Source organism: Conger conger, chromosome 1, assembly GCF_963514075.1.
Source record: "Conger conger chromosome 1, fConCon1.1, whole genome shotgun sequence".
NCBI classification, from domain to species: Eukaryota; Metazoa; Chordata; class Actinopteri; order Anguilliformes; family Congridae; genus Conger; species Conger conger.
This window is the reverse complement of record NC_083760.1, coordinates 75,730,300-75,749,339: the sequence shown is the minus strand read 5'-3', so window position 1 is coordinate 75,749,339 and position 19,040 is coordinate 75,730,300. Positions and strand designations below refer to the sequence as shown.

General features: G+C 45.7%; 1 protein-coding gene across 4 annotated transcripts; it reads right to left on the bottom strand.

Moving 5' to 3' along the window:
• Positions 1-31: 31 nt before the first annotated feature.
• LOC133123271 (tropomyosin alpha-3 chain) lies at positions 32-18,339 on the bottom strand. 4 transcript variants are annotated; one of them, XM_061233620.1, is made up of 8 exons: positions 17,543-18,337; positions 14,392-14,525; positions 13,370-13,487; positions 13,149-13,219; positions 10,689-10,764; positions 7,576-7,638; positions 7,276-7,345; positions 32-1,505 (listed from the first exon to the last, which is right to left on the bottom strand). In XM_061233620.1, exons 1-8 carry the CDS (start codon positions 17,672-17,674, stop codon positions 1,423-1,425), a joined length of 747 nt encoding a protein of 248 aa, XP_061089604.1. In that variant the 5' UTR covers positions 17,675-18,337; the 3' UTR covers positions 32-1,422. The 4 variants fall into 4 exon arrangements, with proteins under 4 accessions (XP_061089604.1, XP_061089612.1, XP_061089598.1 ...); XM_061233628.1 differs by lacking the exon at positions 10,689-10,764 and adding an exon at positions 11,988-12,063 and having other exon boundaries at positions 32-1,500; positions 17,543-18,333; XM_061233614.1 differs by lacking the exon at positions 10,689-10,764 and adding an exon at positions 11,988-12,063 and having other exon boundaries at positions 17,543-18,332.
• Between the last annotated feature and the right edge of the window lie 701 nt (positions 18,340-19,040).

Here is a 19,040-nt window from a genome sequence, read left to right as displayed (position 1 = left end):
AAAACAAACAAAAAAAACAAGAGGAGCTCAGTTTGGAAGTCAATAAGAATCTTGGTCCTTTATTTAAAAATCATCTGTCCATTTTTTTTATTTTTTTTTCAATTATCATGATTACTACAATGAAACATTGACCGTAACAAAATGTTTACATCTTTAGCTCTGGTGAGATTCCAGTTTAAAAATGTGTCAACTTTAAGGTTTAATTTGTTCTCCGAACAGTTACACTGACAGGTATACACAATACCCCTTCACTCTGCTCACTTTTCAGTTGGCCCCCCCTTTTTGGCAGTGGTTTTATCTTAGACTTATTTAACTTGCCATGCTCCCTCCTTTTCCCTGCTCTCATCCAAAAATATCAGCTGGTGGAAGGACAAAGGCTAAGAAAGGCAAAAATGTCCCTACTTAATCCATAAAAATGTTTACATGAATGAATCACTGGCCTATGCTTCAACACCCCCCTCCCTCCATTTTCCCTCATGAAATTTGTAGGCGGGAGAGGGAGAGCGAATATAAAACCGTTCTGTTAGTACAGTATTTTCAGATAATGGCCCTTTTTGGAACATGGTTCAAAATAAAGAAAACAACTTCATGCAAGTAAACTTTAGATATATCTCCCTTATAAGAACAAAGTGGTCCCCCCTGTATCTCTATAATGCAAACATACACAACTAAGGTATCATGGTTATGGTCCCAAACTGTTGGCACAGTAATGCATGTACACATCTGCAATGGAAATGGTACTTTAAAAAAAGGAGGTCAAGGGTATAATGGCTCATAGAAGTGTAGGGACAGGAATGAGTCACATTTGGGGTGCAGGGGTAGTGTAGGTCAGGAATGGCAATGGGTTAAATATCATGATCCAGTATGTTCCCAATCCCATATTTTGGTGGCAACGTCCAGAACATTTGGCTAGAACAGCGTTTCCCCATAAAAATTCCCTACCCATGCAATTCCCATCCTCCCGTTCACAAGACTATAGGTGGACTTGGTGGACTCAAAGAGCCTCAATCCTTAACATACTCATGAGCCAGAGAAGTCAACATGGATAAATTATTCAAAAATGGACAATCAAAGGTCCTGCGGTGATTTTAGTGCACAGCTGGGTCCATCAACAGCCTTCAAATGTGGGGTGTCTGCTGACCAACCTGGTGGGATGAATATACCCAAAAAGCTGGAAGGACCAGGGGGTGCGGATGACTGTAATCGGTTTGTGAGGACACGGGCACAGAATGCCGGTCAAGGTTCCAAGACTGGATTCAACGCTCCCTTCACCAAACAAATGCTATCCCCTGCCCCTTCCTACCCAAATACACTCACCCAACAGAGACAGGAGGACACAGGAGGGGGGTATGGGGTGTGAATGGGTAGTGAACAGAGGAGGGAGGGAGGGAGGGGAAGGACAGTCCCCGGCTCGAGGGGGGTTCAGAAGCAGTTGAGTTCCTGCAGGGTCTGTTCCAGGGTGGCATGGATCTTGACGCTGTCTTCCTTGGCGTTAGCCAGCTTCACTGGAAAAGAGACAGACGCTGAGGTGAGACATGGAGGTGTCACCGGGCAGGGTCCAGTACATGTGAAACCGTTCATCTGATCTAAAGGTGGAGCATCTCCGGATTGAAACCGCTTCCGAGTAATGTCAAATCATGGCGCTACCCAAAATATGCAGTATCAGAAGTACGTATTATGCAGTGGTTGCTTGGAAAAAACAGCAAAATCACATGCATACCATTATACAAAAAGGTCTGCTATCCCAATGCTGCAGCAAATCTCAAAGCACATGGGGAATGGGCTGAGAACTGACTGCTTGTCCCGTGTCTCAGTGTGGTCTGAGACTTTAAAAAGGGCTCCTACAGGTATAAAATACATCATGGGCATTTGGTTTATTCAGGTTCACTTATTTTGGAGCAATCCCAGCTCTCTAGATTTAAATAAAACTTTGAGGAAGGCCAACATCAATGAAATTACATGTGTACAACTTTTCCTCCAACCAACATTTGAGCGTAGTCCCTGATGAGACTAGCTTTGTCATGGATTATGCTAGAATGGTGCAACTTGCCTCCAGAAAGTATGGATCAATTCATACAATAATTTAAACATCACTGCCTTACATTAGCTAGCACCCTTTGTTCAACAATTACATGGTACCTCTAAAGCAGCAAGTGAATGATGCAATTTAAAAACGTAGAAATTTGTGACATTTGTGTAGCTTGCAGCACAGTGGTTGGTTGTGCATTTTCCCCCCACCATTTTATGACGAGGACAATTTTAGTTTTTCCTCCCAATTTGGAATGCAGTGACTAGGCTTGTCAAGTGGACTGCCAGCTACTGCTCCTCACCCAAATAAGTGCAGCTGACTAACTGGTGTGTGCAGAAGGTGCTTCAGAGAGGAGTACTTCATGCAAAGCCAACACGGACAGACAATGGTGCCTGATCAATGGTGTGTGATGCTAGGACTGCACTACTGACTAACCTCAAACCTAGGATACCAGAACCAATTATGTGGTGCCCTCCTGGGCAACCAGCTACAGTCCCAAATGCCCAAGATCATCATTCAGTAATGACCGTGGGCATCCACACACTTATGCCCAGCGTCTACTAGACAATCCACACCGCAACATATTAATACATTTCTCAGCATTTCGAAACGCCTAATTATTTATAATGGGTGTTTTGATCATTATGGTAACCGCTTCAACAATAGTCCACAGGTGAAATTGTATAAGTCAGGCAAGGACAGTTATACAGTGAGCATAATTCATTGGACAGTGAGCTCAAAAGGATGCAATGAGAATGAGGTTTAAGCGCAGAGTCAGCTTTATTTTGAGGCCATGTCATCCATATCAGATGAACCATTAAGAAATGACAGCACCTTTTACCCCATTTTAAGGTACTACAAGTATTTGTTGAATTGGCTTCACAGATGTGTTAAGTTAGGCAGGTGTATTTATGTATCGTTAGTGAATGCAGAAGAGAGTGGTTGGTGTTTAGTCTCGATTCTAGACTTTGAAACTGCCTTCGGAGATCGTTGTTGACAACATGAGGACCGCAGTGTCAATGCAAAATTAAGCTGGTCATCCTAAGGCACAGAAATGAAAATAAATCACATCAGGGACATTGCAAAAACCCTGGGCGTGCCCAAGTCAGTTTGGTTCATTATTAACGTCAATTTCGTCAAAAGACCCGGTAGGCCGAGGAAGACCACTGTAGTGGATGATTGGAGAATACTCTATAATGAAAAAAAAAACCCTGACAAGCAGATCAAAAACACTCTCCTGGATGCAGGTGTAGATGTGTCAAAGTCTACCATATGTAGAAGACTACACAAGCAGGACTGATAAGCCTGAAGAACAGAAAGGGGAGGGGGTCTTATGGCTAGGGCCTGTATGGCTGCCAGTGGAATGGGCACTTGTTTTCATCGATGAAGTGACTGCACATGTAGAACAATGAATTCTGAAGTCTGCAGAAATATTGTATCTGCTCAGATAAAAGCAAATGCCTCCAAACTTACTGGACGGCACTTCATCATGCAACAAGGCAATGACCCGTAACATACAGCAAGAGCAACAAAGGGGTTTTTGACAGGCAAAAAGTGGAAAATCCTCGACTGGCCGAGTGAATCACCAGATACAAATCCAACTGAACATGCATTTTACATGCTGAGGAGGCAAAAAGTCCCCGAAACAAACAGGAACTGAAGATAAATTTAAATGTAAATAATTTTATATAATTTAGCCAACGCTTTTATCCAAAGCCACTTTGTTGATTAGGCTAGGCAGGGGTCAATCCCCCCCACTAGAGCAATGCAGGGTTAAGAGCCTTGCTCAAGGGCCTAACAGCTGTGTGGATCTTATGACTAGCCTGGGGCTTGAACCACCAACCTTCTGGGTCCCAGTCATGTACCTTAGCCACTAGGATAAAGGCTGCCCCAATCACAGCCAAGGCAGAGCATCACTAGGGAAGACACCCTGTGTCTGGTAATGTCTATACATTGCAGGCTTAAAGCAGAAACATTGCATGCAAAGAATATGCAACCAAATATTCAAAATGATTCCTTTATTCTACATTGTTAAACTGGCAAAAAGTTGATGCCCAAAAGGTACTAGGATGGATGAAAATACCCCCAAATTAAAGCTGACAAGTGTGAAATTCAACCTCACTGAATACTTTCAAACTCAGCGCTAGAGTACAGAGGACAGCAGCCTGTCATGGCAGCCAATCGCCGTTGGGGTACGAGTGCGTGTATGAATGGGTGAATGAGCAACATCTATTGTACAGCGCTTTGGATAAAGGCGCTATATGAATTCCAACCATTTACGATTTTACAGCACCAAAATAACATGCGTCACAGTCGTATGAATTACGGCGCTCACAGTATGTTATGGACTGTGCAGTCAGATTTAAGGGTTTAAAGGAAAGCCATTGTTACATCGAACAGACTTCATGACTAACAGACCGTGTAATGCTATAATTTTTTGAATAGCACATTAAATAACTTGTTGCATTTTGTCAAAACGGAGGCCTTCTGTTAATTATTCAATAGTCTAGATTTGCTCCAATTTCTGCAATCATTTTTATTGAACCCAATAGATCAGTAATGCCAGAATTAACAGCCCATGCCACGAATGAGGCAAATGAATACGGCCAATTTAAAATCATCCCTTCGGTCTCGCTGTAACACAGAATGTTCAGCGTCAGTCTTCAGAGCAGCCAGCCCACAGAAAACATTTGAACACCACATCTTAAAATTCTATCCTGAACAAATATATAACTGTTATATAATTATTATATTTATACAGCATTGTTCCATTTGAATAAGCTTAGGGGCGCATGTCAGTGCTAGTGACAGCTCTACCACTGAAAACCCTGCTCTTCCATGGAGTGTTTCACAGCAAATGGCAACAAATATGCTCTAGAAGCAAGACCAATAACAATCCTGAATTTTATGAGAAATACAGCTGGCAGTTGTTCACTATATCTCGCTTAGGACTGAAGGTCAGGGGGAAACTCAATCTGCTATACGGTGTTGTATTGGGGGGCCAAAACCAGATGGGACATGAAATTGTCCCTCATGGCAAAGTACACTTGTGGATTTGTTTCTGTGCACGGGGGATGTCTTCATGTTTGGAATCAGGGCAGTGCATGTGTGGTTCGGACCAACATACGTGAAACCATTCACTCATGTCAATCTAGACAGCATCATTCATCACAACTGTTGGAATGAGTTTTGGGACACGGATTATGGAAATGTGAATGCATGGCTCCTCTTGGGTGTTGAGTGGGAGAATGACTGCATTTTACACAGGCACACATTTCAGCTCATCTGTATGCATGTGGAAATTGTACATGCACGATATTTCTACAGTGGCAGCTTTGTGCAGACTACCTGCTTTGGTATTTTGTAGCCACAGTGTCAATGCTCTGGACATGGTGTGGTTTGCTTCTAAGAGCAAAAACAAAAGTGATGCAGTGAAAGGATGTCATGACCCACGCTCAAGTGCAAAGTAGCAACCAGACAGTGAACACAGTGAAAGTCTTTCTTGTTTTTTTTTGTTTTTTTGTTTTGTTCCTTCATTGGACTGTACAGTACAGTGTCACAGGCACAGAGAGAATTGAGAGCAGTGCAACAGAACAGCGCAGACATGTGGAACAGGGACAATGCAGTAACCCAGAAACACAGCCAGCCAGCTGCTGGTGAGTCGCAGAGAGGGAGAGAGGGTGAAAAAGGAGCACGAACAACAGAGGACAGAAAAAAAAAAATCCAAGTGACAAGGAATGAACGGCAGACAGCACAGGAAGAGAGGCAGGCAGAAAACAACCAAGTTGGAAGTTCATGTGGACCCGAATTTGCAAGCCCACAACCAGTCAGAGCGCATAAGCAGGCTTCACGATAGACAAGAGTCCCACTGTTATCTGAAATAGAGAAGGTGGAGCAATAGGCTTTTAACATAGTCGCTCAGCTCATCAAATAATAATAACAGAGGTTGTTATTATTAGGGATTGAAGGGACTAAACCCACAGCAGATCTCAGAAAAGCAGTCCATGCAATAATGCCTCCACAGCAGATCTAAGTCCATGCACAAATGTCTCCACAGCAAAACACAAGTCCTCTGTCATGCAGGATTTTGTGTAAGTGCATTATATTTATGAAGTGGTTCATCAAAGATTTCTGATGGATGCAAAAATGTTGCGCTAAGCCATTAAATGTTAACTGGGACAAATAAACAAAAAACCTGGTGCCTGGCTAAAGTGCGTGGGCGATATCTGCACTTCCAATTCACATCCCACCTAAAAATAACCGTATCCACGTGCTCTTGCACCAAAGCCTAAAGCTGGGAGGTGGACACGCACTCCTGTCGGCATCCACACACTGTTTCTCAGTTCCTCAGCCAGCCAACTGCTACTCCGTCTATAAACGCGGACCTGCGTTTATCCATGTTGTGCCGTTACCCTGGTTACAGCTAGTGGCAGTTACTTTGGAGAAGTGAGTGCAGAGATAGAGGAAGCTCAAGGTCTCCAGGAGCGCAGTCTTGCGTTGTAATTTGCTCATCGGTATCCTGGGTGTGTCTGTGTGCGTGTGTACCATGAAATTAGTGTGTGTTATAGACTACAATACAATCCATTGGCAGACAAGTACATGGTGACGAGGGCTTTGTCATGAGAATAATTCCTACCCTCGACTAGGCAATTAATTGTTCATGGACAAGGGGTAAGTGCAGGCATACACATATTGTGTAACCCAAAACATTTACTCTGCATATCTATACAGACTTAAATATCTGAGTGGATAGCAACAAAATCAAGACTGGTCTTGAGGTTAGTGCAATCACGTCACAAAAGACCACTCCTCTCCAACACACGTCAAACGCAGGCAACATATCTAATCGAGAATCTATTTACATGGAGGTCATGTCATTGAGGGCATGGTCCAGTTCTTCACTAATGGCCTTGTACTTCAGTTTCTGTGCGTACAGCTCATCTGTGGGCGAGCAGGAGGGAGAGAGACAGGTGAGGGAGACTGAACGAGAGACAGGTGAGAGAGACTGAACAGAGGGGAGAGAGAGACTGAACAGGAGAGAGAGAGAGAGAGAGAGAGAGAGAGAGAGAGAGAGAGAGAGAGAGAGAGAGAGAGAGAGAGAGAGAGAGAGAGAGAGACTGAACAGGAGAGAGACAGGTGAGAGACTGCGAGAGACAGGAGAGAGAGACTGAACAGAAGGGGGAGAGAGCAAGAGACAGGAAGCAGAACAGAAAGTAGGGAGACCGGGCAGGGGAAAACAGGCCTACCTTCCAGGTCGTCGATGGTCTTCTCCAGCTTTGCCACTGACCTCTCAGCAAACTCAGCACGGGTCTCCGCCTAGAGAAATAGCAGCCACACATTAGCACCGACTCATGGAGCAGACCGCATGTGCACAGCGCTGTCAAAGCCATACAGGACAGCCGTAAGAAAATAAAGTGCTGCCAGAAAGCGATGCAGATTTATTTGCCTACTCAAAACTTTGAGTGGATAAGCAGATTTTCAGTAGTGTAAATGAGCAATTGAAAGCTTGTGTGATCAGGCTGAAATGAGGCAGAATGGGGGCCCACCTCTTTGAGCTTGTCGGTCAGGATTTTAATCTCCTCTTCATACTTGTCTTCCTTCTGAGAGTACTGCAGAGAGAGAGAGAGAGGGCAGCAATCAGAGAACCCCGCGTTCCGCACCAGTCAGGTCAGACCCTGGGGTGAGGTCTGAATCCTGCTGCAGACCAGTGTTAGAGAGAATTTCAATCTTTAAAAGGTCAATGTGGTGATAAAAATATATTGACAAAACAGAAACCGAAAACAAACACCTTACACGGCTCATCAGATGGATGAGCAGAGCACCCAGGGTAGAGAGAACAGCAGCTGCACTCCAGCCTGGTGCATGGCCTGTCCCTGACTAATGAAGACTACTCTCCAGTCATTACCGTGGCCAGTGCTCAGATCCAACATTTGAATATTCATGTGCTCATAGCTCAGACGTACTGGATAGGAAAACGGGAGCAAAACCCGACCGCTGAGGGGGGACGTAAAAGCAGCCCTTTGAGGGACGCCCTAGTTCCTCTCAGCTCCATCTTGTCTTATTTGAATAAAATGAAAAGGAGAAGCAAAGAGCAGCTGAAAGGCAGTATTTTTGGTCTGAACATTTACATTCAACTCATGAACAGCATTCTCAATTCTCCTTCACCAACCGGCACCTGTAGTTTAATGTATCCGTATCTCCGCAGCATTAATGGCCATTTCTCCTCACAGTTCTGTCCAATAGAGCAGCAGTGAAGGACCAACCTGCCACAGAACACTAAACGCTCAAGAATGAGATCGCCGAATGCCTACGTCTCAGGAATAGGCCAAGAAGCAGCCCATGCTGTGTGAACGCACATTAAATGGGCAACTAAAATGGCCAATTCCGGACATTAACCTTCACACCAGTCGGCAAGTCGACAGACACAATTAAAGATGCGCGGTTCAGGAACATTTGCTCTCGGGAGTACACATTCCACCACTCCTGAGGAAAAGCTCCAGAACGGCGTGCCTGTCTCTCTCTCACGAGAGAGAGAACTGGAGAGGCAGCTGCCCGGGCGTTCTCTCGGCAGATGAGTGCCGCGGTTGTTGAGAGCGTGGGGCCAACATTCCTGCAGCGGCTCAGCGAGGGCGTGGTCACGCGAGGCAGCTGGGGCAGTCGGCCCCTGCAGGACACTGGGGCAGCCCCGGGTCCCGTCACCACACGGTCCCGACACGAGCAGCCCAAGTACGCACGGGCGGAGCGACCGGTCGAACCGCTGCTCCCCTTGCCAACTTGGCGCTGAACTCAATTCCAATTACATCAGCGGCGATGAATGATAACAGCGCTGTATTTTGGAAAGTTTCAGCCCCCCGAGCGATGTGTGACGCTGACCTACATATTTCTTCTGGCAGAATCTTCTGGATTTACCAGTTTTTCCTCTTTTCTTAAAGTGGACAGAACTAGACCAGAGATGTTTCAAGTCAATTACCACCATGTGCCTTTTTTTTTTTTTTTTGGCATGAATATGGCACAGGTTGTTTTTGTCACTGTTACCTCTGCAGGATGAACAGCACATCCACTCCACACAGAGAAGTTCAGCAAACCGTCTAAGGCACAGCTACCAATATTTAAGCCAAGTTTAATTTTACAACAGAAGGCACGGACAGCTTGGAAGCCCTTTTTCTAGTCCAAGGCAGCATAGGCCCAATCTGTAGTATTAATATTTGATTGGCGCATTATTGATTGCGCTCAATAACGATGCGACCACCAAAGCTTCGTCAGCAATGTCCAGCAAGGCCTCAACAGAAGGCTCTGGTCAGAATGGCTGTGTCAGCGGTTTGGCCTGAAAACTGCGTTTGATAGGGAATACAATAACATCCCAATTCATGGGTCACAATACGATAGTATTGCAATTCTTTTTTTGTGATAGTCTATTAGGTTTGGATACAGCAATATATTTTTGCTTCCAGGGTATTTTTAGGCCTGTTGATAATGCTATATTATACTATACATTAAACAGCATCCATATACCAGGGTATTTTATTTTATTTATTTATTTCCAATTGCAGGCCTGTCAGTATTTGATGCATTCTGGCCTACAGCCAATCAAGAGTCTATATGGGCTGATCTGCCTAATCTCTCCTACATTCATTATGAATGGGGCGCAGGTCAATACTGACTTTACTGAGCCCGTCTTACTGAGAGATGCGTCTGCATTTTGCAGTCTCAACTCAAAATGAAGGATTCATTCTGTTATGCGCACAACAGAATACCTAAGGATACATAATCTACCCACATCATCTAGTCCAGTAGACATAAAAACATCTTGCAGTATGGCTTTAACAATGACCATTGCTTTGTGGGGAAAATAAATAAATTAAATAAATTTTTAAAAAACCTGCAACGAATGACTTTCAAAATGGATTCAACAAATTCAACAATTTGACACATTTAACAGCTGTGAAAGATGGATTTTCCCAAAATGTTTTTACATGAACAGTATATATTTCACAATGTACCATCGCGGGAAAACATAGAATAAATATTTTTTTAAATGCATGCACTGAAAATGTGGTGCTCTGATGAGTTCAAGATGGTGAGAACAGGTTACAGCCATATCTGGACTGCTATACTGGAGAGAGACAAACCCTTCACTTTGTACTGAAAAGAAAATGGCTGATCACCTGTCACTCTGATGTGACAATGCATTCATTTAAAGGTTTTCAAATCAAGCAAGCCAAGTTACGACTTTTGCTTTAGACATATAAGCCATCCAACAGCTTGCCACCAAAATCTTTAACATTAGGTGCAACAGCACACGGTGTGGCATTCAATGACTTTTGAGGACGCCCGCAGTACTAAGTGTGTACAGCCGGTAGGCTTGGCAGAGTGCTCAGTGGCGCGGACAAGGACAGGACACACCCTGCTAATCTGACGGGCTATTAATGTACACAGTACTGCAGGCCTGGTGATGGTAAACAGAGCTACAGTTCAGCCACTTTACCAACACCTGCAGTACTCTGTTTGCAATAGGACAGGTTTGCAAAATCTATCAAGGCAAAGGGTGTAGCTCTCCAGGACTGGGATTGATTGTGTGTCAGACGTAGCACCCGACCGCACATGCACGCACACGCACACACACATGCACACGCGCACACGCACTCTCTCTCCTTCCTACCTTTTCAGCTTGGGCCTCCAGGGATTTTAAGTTATTGGTGACATTTTTCAGCTCCTCCTCCAATTCGGCACATTTGCTGCAGTTTACATTTTAGTTTGGTTTTGGGTTTTTCCGTGGAAAGGAGGGGTGGGGGTGGGAGGGAAGGTGAAGGAAGGAGTGATGGCAGAGGGGGAGAGGAGTGTAAGAGTAGGAGAAAGGGTGAATGCAGAGAAGAAATGATAGATGGGCAAAGATAAGACAAGGGGAGAGCAGAATTTAATGGCCACCAAGAAGGGGGGGGGGGGGGTCAGAGACAAAAGAGACGGGAGAGATTTACAACGAGAAAAAACAGGAAAGAAAGGCAAGAACTTAACCTCTCTTAATCACCGAAGAAAAAAGAAAATATATGGAACTCCAAGACTCAGCTACTGCTGTCAGTCTCCTCAAAAGAAAGTAAATGCAACATTAATGGAATCTGCATTGCATTTAATTCAACATAATTTGTATTTTGGTAGGAGAGATGAGTAGGATCCAAAGCAAGCGCTGATCGGGGTGGGCTATGGTTACAGCAGGGCCGGGAACTCTGTGTCAATATGGAAGCACACGGGGAGCAGGCGATCACGAGTTCACATGAAAATTATGGATGAAAATGAGGAGGGGATGCTGGGAAGAACAGAAGCCTGTGGGCAAGAACGCAGCCGCAGACCTGCTTTCGCACATGGGCTACGTGGTAAACGGTAAAATGTGCATTTCTGAAAGGACACAGAAATGCAGGTTAACTCATGCAGGAGGTATGACGTTCCAAAGTAGCAGATGGGAACAGGAGAGGGAGAACGAGGGAGGGGAAACCGCGATTACCGTGAACGCGAAGTGGCAAAGTCTACGGAGGGGCTTCCACTTTGACTAAACATCTGTAAATCCTCTACAGGGGGGATAGCGAAGGGCAGGATTAAAATCCCACTGGATTTTCGGTATCCTCGTCTATGCAGCCACCAGCACAGGTCTGAGCTCGCTCACACACACACACACACACACAAACACTCTCTCTCTCTCACACACACACAGTCAAAATAGAGGAAGTGGTCTGTAATGAAATATCCCTGGGCGTTGCCTCCTAACTGCACATGGTGCTGTCCCTGTCAGATGTTAGAGGAGTAAATGCCTAAACTGGGCTGCTGTCAAGTGTGACTCTCGCTTTACATTACACCCTACACCTGCACCCACAGGGCCCTCAGTGCTGCCCCTCTCCCCCTGCAGGTGCTGGAGCAGTGGGGACAGGGCAGTGGAGAAGCCCATGAGAAACCAGCTCGGACCGGGTACCTTGTCCTCCGAGGCCTGCAGGCTCTTCACGGATTGGTCGAAACCCCTCAGCTGATCGTCCAGCCCCCGGACTTTGCTGTTAGTTTGGGGGGGGGGGGGGGCACAGAAGCGCATGCAGAGGAATGGGGAGAGGGGCATGTATGAGGTTTAGGTGCATCCAGGAGCATTTTTTACTTAAATTAAATTAAACATGCAAGACATGGAAGAGATGGAAGGGGAGGACAGTTTCATGTTATGTTATGGCATGGCATTACGACATTCCCACTTTAATGCAATCTTCCCTTCGATGGAAACGATTCAGTTCCCAACACAATTTTTGTCGGAGAGCCTCACATTTGTTTCCTCTTAAACAGGCTGATTCAAACACATTGCTTTCTTCTGTGTGGCAGGTAGACCGAAGTCTAAGTGCTGGCCCTGAACGCAACGAAAAGCAACTAATATTAAGGGGCCTAAATCAAACCAATGAAGCAATTTCAATGACGACTAAACCCATCTTATAATTAGCCGATGGTCATTAAAGCTAAAGGACACACTACCACAGAAGTGGGCTTGCACAAGTTTCCACATGTCAGGAATGCAAGGGATGCATGCAAACTGGCCAAGCAGCCCAACACCTGCTCCCCCCCAAGCCTGACCACAATGCACCCTGTGGACAGGTCTCAACACTGGAGCACACACTCTAGGCTTGGATACATGCTCTATGGTACCTGAGGTGGGTAAACTATCCTTCATGGTGTGCAGCCATGGGCTCTGAAGAGCCTTGCTAATAATGAGGATGGATGAGCACGTCTACGCATCGCTGCATCGGACCGAGGAAACGACTGTGTGTCTGTAGCGGTTAGCGGTGGGCCTGTGGAATACGACTATGCTCGCATGCGCCAGTGAGGGTGCATCTACGCCGAAGGCTCTGTTCCAAGACTTCCCACTCCACGGCAAGCGCGCGAGTGTTCAAGCCTGCGTGAGCCCACCTCCCGTGTGCTCAGGTCCCCTCTGGCAGTAGCTCGGCGCACGTAGCGGGCTCTGAGCACGGCTACGCGCGGTGTGGGCGTATGAGCGAGCGCTTCAGCGGCCGGGGGGGGGGGGACAGTGAGCGCGCGCGGTTAGCGGTGAGCGCGGTAGGTGCGCGCGGTGTGTGTGGGCGGTGAACAGAATGCGACTCACGCCTCCGCCAGCTCCGCTCTCTCCTCCGTGCGCTCCAGGTCTCCCTCGATGATCACCAGCTTACGGGCCACCTGCGCACGCACCACAGCAACACGGCAGCGTTAGGGCTGTACATGTGCACTTTGATGAAAACGTTGGTGGAGCCCTGAGCGTCATTAGCTGGAGTACAGGGCAGGGGGCTGGGGGGGGAAGAGGGCATGCCGGATCGGCAGAGAGCTCACCTCCTCGTACTTGCGGTCGGCCTCCTCAGCGATGTGCTTGGCCTCTTTAAGCTGGATCTCCTGCATCTCCATCTTCTCCTCGTCCTTTAGGGCCCTGTTCTCGATCACCTTCATGCCTCTGCGTAAGGAGGGAAACTGGGTCAAACAGGAGCCCCGTGACCTCACAGACGTAACGTCTACCACTACCACCCACTAACAATATCATCAGTCACTACTGGGTCTGACTGTGATTATGGGCTGAACATCGGGCCCAGTAGAAGTCCTGGACCAACGGAATGAATACACTTTTAACAGCGGGATTACACTGGTTCACTGGACAACACAATTATTGTATTTTGAAACGAGAGCAGAGAGTCTGCCCCATTTTATTTATTTTTTTCAGACAGGGGAGCGCAAAGGTAAGAGTTGGGCTCCCAGTGTAGTGCTGTGATGGAGGACAGAATCCCCCAGGCAATGCAGGACTGAGCTGCACGCCCACCCAGTACAACACAATTCCACCTCGCAATTCTAATGTAATCATGCAACGTTTCCAGAACACCACTGGGGTTCGGGGAGAACCTCGCAGATTTCCTCCCCTAACAGTGCACAGTAGTTTAGCTTAAAGACTTGCAGAACCAAATCCAGATGTTGCCCACACCACCGCCAAATGAAATCCTGCTCCGACCCAGGAATACAGTCCGATTCCTGATTTGAGCAGCTCTGGGACAACCCAGTTAACAGCTCATTATAACAAGCATTTCCTTCCCTCTTTACATCCCCTTATATCTCCTGTGAACACCTTGCAAAAAATCCTATTTTGTAGTTTGTTTTTCATTCCTGGCTTATTCCATCAAAATGTTTAATAACATTTCACATTTCAGCATTTAAACACTGGCCCTGAGCGGAGAGGATTCTTTAATAGATACTGTGGAAACCCAAAAGGTCTAGAGGAGCGCAGCAGCTTGTAGAAACGGGGCTGTGCCTGACTGGAGGATGCGGCCCCGGGGCAAGGTGGAGTGGCTCCACACCCTCGCCTGACTGACCTCTCGCTCTCGTCAGCCGCCTTCTCGGCCTCCTCCAGCTTCTGCAGCGCGGTGGCCAGCCGCTCCTGGGCGCGGTCCAGCTCCTCCTCCACCAGCTGGATGCGCCGGTTCAGGGAGGCCACCTCGGCCTCGGCCTACGGGGGAGGCGCAGGGAGAGGAGGGGGGAGGTGAAAACACAGGCGGACAGGGAGCTGGACAAGCACCCCGCTCAACTAGACGGCAGCGCGTGGGAGAGAGAGGGGGTCAGTTCCCGAATATTCTGAGTAGCAGTCCAGGTGAGAAAAGTAACCAGCTTGGGGTGTTGGCAGAGGAGAGAAACTCATACCTAATTTATTAAATAACAGTACATGCATGTCAAAAAGAAGCCGGCCATTTAGCTGACAGCCAGCACTTGGGGAACTTCTAGGAGGTGGGGGCCTTCCAACACCAGTCAAAACACATACATGACATTCTGCCCTGCTCGCGTGCTCACACTCCAATAAAGCTCAGGTATGCTGTAGGGCAGGCCCGCCAACTCTCAGACCCACACCAGTACTAATTAGAGCCAACAGTGGCAGTTCCTGAGTCAGTGAGCACTTGGCAGGAGCAGGGAAGTGCAGGGGCTCGTTACACAGCGAGGGACTGCGTGCATGTCTCAGTACGCTGGATGGAGCCGCCTCATCCCATTTCCTCAGCAGGCCATCGGAGGAGAGAATGTGTGTCAGAGGAGGACAGAGAATGCAAACGCTGCCAAGAGGGAGGAAGAAATATCGCAAGGAAAAGGCAGGATATGGCCAATTCTGCATTCTCATAACGGAACAATCATCAGCACCGCACAGAAAAAACTGCCTGAACGCACCAGTGTGCACAGCCAACACATTCTAATGACAACCTTGCAACAAACCGAATTGTGAAGGCAGACTCTTTCAAACGCAGACTCCAGGATGCAGGAATGATCCTGGTTGCCATGGCACTGGTGTGCAAGAGTGCTTGCGTACGCCTGATGGTCGACATGAACGGTCCTCTCGCCAACGCACTTCTACAGCATTCGTTGCAGGCAATCGCCATAGTGATATGCAAATCGGTTCACCCCAGCATCTCATTCTCACTCTCATATATAAAGTACTCATCACATTTTTGAGGGGCACATATGTTTCGCTGCATGTACCTTCTACAGACTGGGCTACAGATTATGGTATTTGGCAAGTAAAGACCAACGGACTAATAAACATGGTTGAAATTACGACAGGAAAAGATTGGTGTACGAGTGCCACACCCATGACCTTCAGTTTCAATAGCCCCCACCCAAAGAAAAGCATTCATTTTATGAATGCTTTCACAAGAGGAGATTCAAAAAAGGCACTCAACCGAAACAGGAAATCCAGACTCAAGACTCATCATTCTTTCTGCCCAAGCAAAACTGCTGGAGGAACAGCAGCAGGGGATTTGAGGAAAAAGTGGTCCGAATTTGAAGCATGATTTTCTCAAGTCGTTCTTAAACGAAAAGACCAAGAATAAAATCTTCAATGTCATTTCCTCACTGGCTTCAGAAAAAAGGCTGAGAATAGCCACCACAATCAGTTGGCAGACATTTCCTGTGTCACCAGAGCATGACTCGGCGGGAGCTGCAGCCCTCAACATTTCTCAACCACCAGGCCCCTTTTTCAAATGACAACCACTGCCAGCAGTTGGCACAAAAAATAAATAAATAAAAATAAAAAAGGCACAATGCAGCTCACATCAATTTCTATTCATTTACATGCCCTCTGTATGGGTCAATGATTTGGTACTACACAAGCAAGTTTTATGCAGTGTTGTTCATTTCCCATACCCTCTGTCAAAAAGTGCACCACCAACTACCACCATAACTTTCTATAGAAAGGGCAACTATGCTTGGCTCAGTAGTTCTGTCCATTTACCTCCAACAACCATTTAATATCCATCCCCTGAGCTATGCTGCACTGCAAGACAATCATGGGCAACCGTTAGCATTACTGTTGCTCAAATGTATGAACGCATTACTGTTGCTCACAACGACCAATTACTAAGAACAATCAATACATCTTACGGGACTATAAAGGACCATATGGATTTTAATTGCTGACCAAAAGCATAATTTACGCATGCACCTGCGCAGAGATAAGGTCTTCAGCGATGCGCTATTTTGTGTGCCTGATTAGCTATTTTTAAATTTTTGAGATAACATAATTAACATTAGCCAATTTAGGCCAGTGAGCTTCACATAGTTGCAATAATGTAGCTCGTCAGTACAGCTAGCCATTTTGTTCCAATTAGTTAGCTAACGTTAGAAGGGATGAGTAACTTACACAGCTATGTAGACAATTTAACTAGCCGCCCATTCATTCACAGTCACAAAAGTAAATCTATAGGGCACAACTACGTTAGCTAGTTAACGTTAAATGCTGCAAAGAAACGTTATCGGTTCAGTAATTGACCACGATTAGCGAAAATACATCTGACTAAACGCGCTCATGCTTTCACATTCACAGCCAATGTATAGCAAGCCAACTAAGTTAGCTAAGAAGGAAAGGCAAGTTAAATAAAGACAATCATTAACCGTGTAAACGTTATTACAGAGCTAAGTCCGCAGCCGCTCGTGGACTGTTCACGTTCGGTAGTATTTGGACACATTCCAAAGCGCAGTAGCTAGAAATACCTAACCAGTAGGTATTTCACGACAATACTTACAGGCTAGCTCCCATTACCCACTGCCAAACGGAACTTTGTCATCAATAACCAGCAAGCCAAAGCAAATAACTATAGTTAGCTAGCTAGCGGTGGTGGTGAATTAAGATAACGTTACCACTCACGAATTGGCCAGCTACCTAGCCAATAAACTCAGAAACACCGAATCCAGCATCCAGTAGCTTGAAAGCTAACGTCACTAACGATAGCTAAATCAAACATTACTCATGCCACGTTAACTTACACGTTACGAACACAAATTCGGCCGATTTACTCAACTTCACGTTCTCGTGTAAAACAACGTTAACATTAGCTAGATGACTGTTAACGTTACCTAGCTTGTCTGCAATCGATAGTATAGCCAGTTAGCTAACCACTAAGTACAAAGTAACGCTGGCCACCTCACCCTTTCAGCAGTTTCTCACGTGTGATGTTGGCAAGATACACTTTTAGTTTTTTATTTTACCTGTTCCCTTGTCCGTTTCTCCTCTTCGACCTGTCTCTGCAAAATCTCGGCTCTCTCCTCAGCTTCATCTGCCTGTTGCTGCAGAACTTTAATCTTTCGCTTCACCGCTTCGACGCTGTTCACTCCGGCCATTTTCTATTATTTGTGGATGTTTTGCTGAAAATTATTATTTGCAATAAAGAAGCAAAAAACGGAATGTGACCGAACTGTGGGAATTTATGATCGATGCTGGAATAACAGAACTGCGGTCCACTTAGTTGACGATCTAGTTCTTATTCAAGATTTACGGACAAGGCAGCAACGCCCCGCCAACGAGTCAAAACTGGAAAATCTGAGCCTCTCACGTCTCTTCAGATCACTTCGGGTAGCTCGGAAACTAACGTTGGCTAACTAGCTTTCGCTGTAACCAGGAATCTATGCGTCGTCTGTTGCTTTCTTGAGGTTAACCTCAAGCCGCCAAATTACGGTGAGGCGTAAACTCTAGTTACTTTTTTGATGGCTAATAACTAAATATCTATGGTATCGCGATATCTATTTAGCTGACTACCTAATCCGTTAGCTACCGAAGTTGAGGCCAACTAAAATATATTTTTATCCACGGAATAAAATTCAATTGGCTATAGAAATATGTATCGACTGATATTTCAGTGTACGTGTTTTCCTGATTTAGCTAGCAATTTGGAAAATATTGGAAGCGGTTTTACAAATAGCAGTCCTCCCGTTAACCGCTCAATCGCCTGTCTCTTGTCTCTCTAAACCCTTCAGCTAACTTCCGGTTTACTCCGCCCAGTTTTGGGCCGGAAGTGACATACTTCCTCCCGCCGTATGTTTACGTCATTGGACAGGTGCAAATGATCATCCATTGAACGAGCATTGATTGAATAAACGGGCTGCTTCCATCATGCAGTTATGAAGAATGCTTCACCTAGAATAATTTAGAATAGATCATAAAATTAAAGTTAATTTCACCTACCCACTCATTTTCTCCACCATAAAATTTGTAAAATGGACTAATAGTTGACTGTACTTTTGTGGCATTGAATAGGTATAGCATGTAATGCCAATGTTTGACCAGTAGATGTCCAGATATCCAAACTATTTGATTGTGCTGTTCCATCGAATTCATTTTCCACTGGATATTTGACAGCAGAGATACAAATAATTTCTAAAATGGGCAAATATTAAAACTGATGCTTGAAACCTTGTTGATTGACACGACACGTGACTTGAGCTTTTGAGGCAACTAGCTCAAAGATTTGGCAAAGGACTAAGTTGTAAATTGTAAAATGGATCTAACTATACCTCATGATGACCACAGCTTTTAATTATTTGAAAATGGAATTACTCTGGAGTATACCACTGCTTGGAGTGGTATCTCTCAGTTAAGAGTAGGGAAGTAAGCCGCAATGAAGATATTTCCATGATCACACCTCTCAGTCACTGCCAATGCGCAGCACCCACAAGCCCTACACATCTTCTGAAGTGGTGAGGCAAAGAC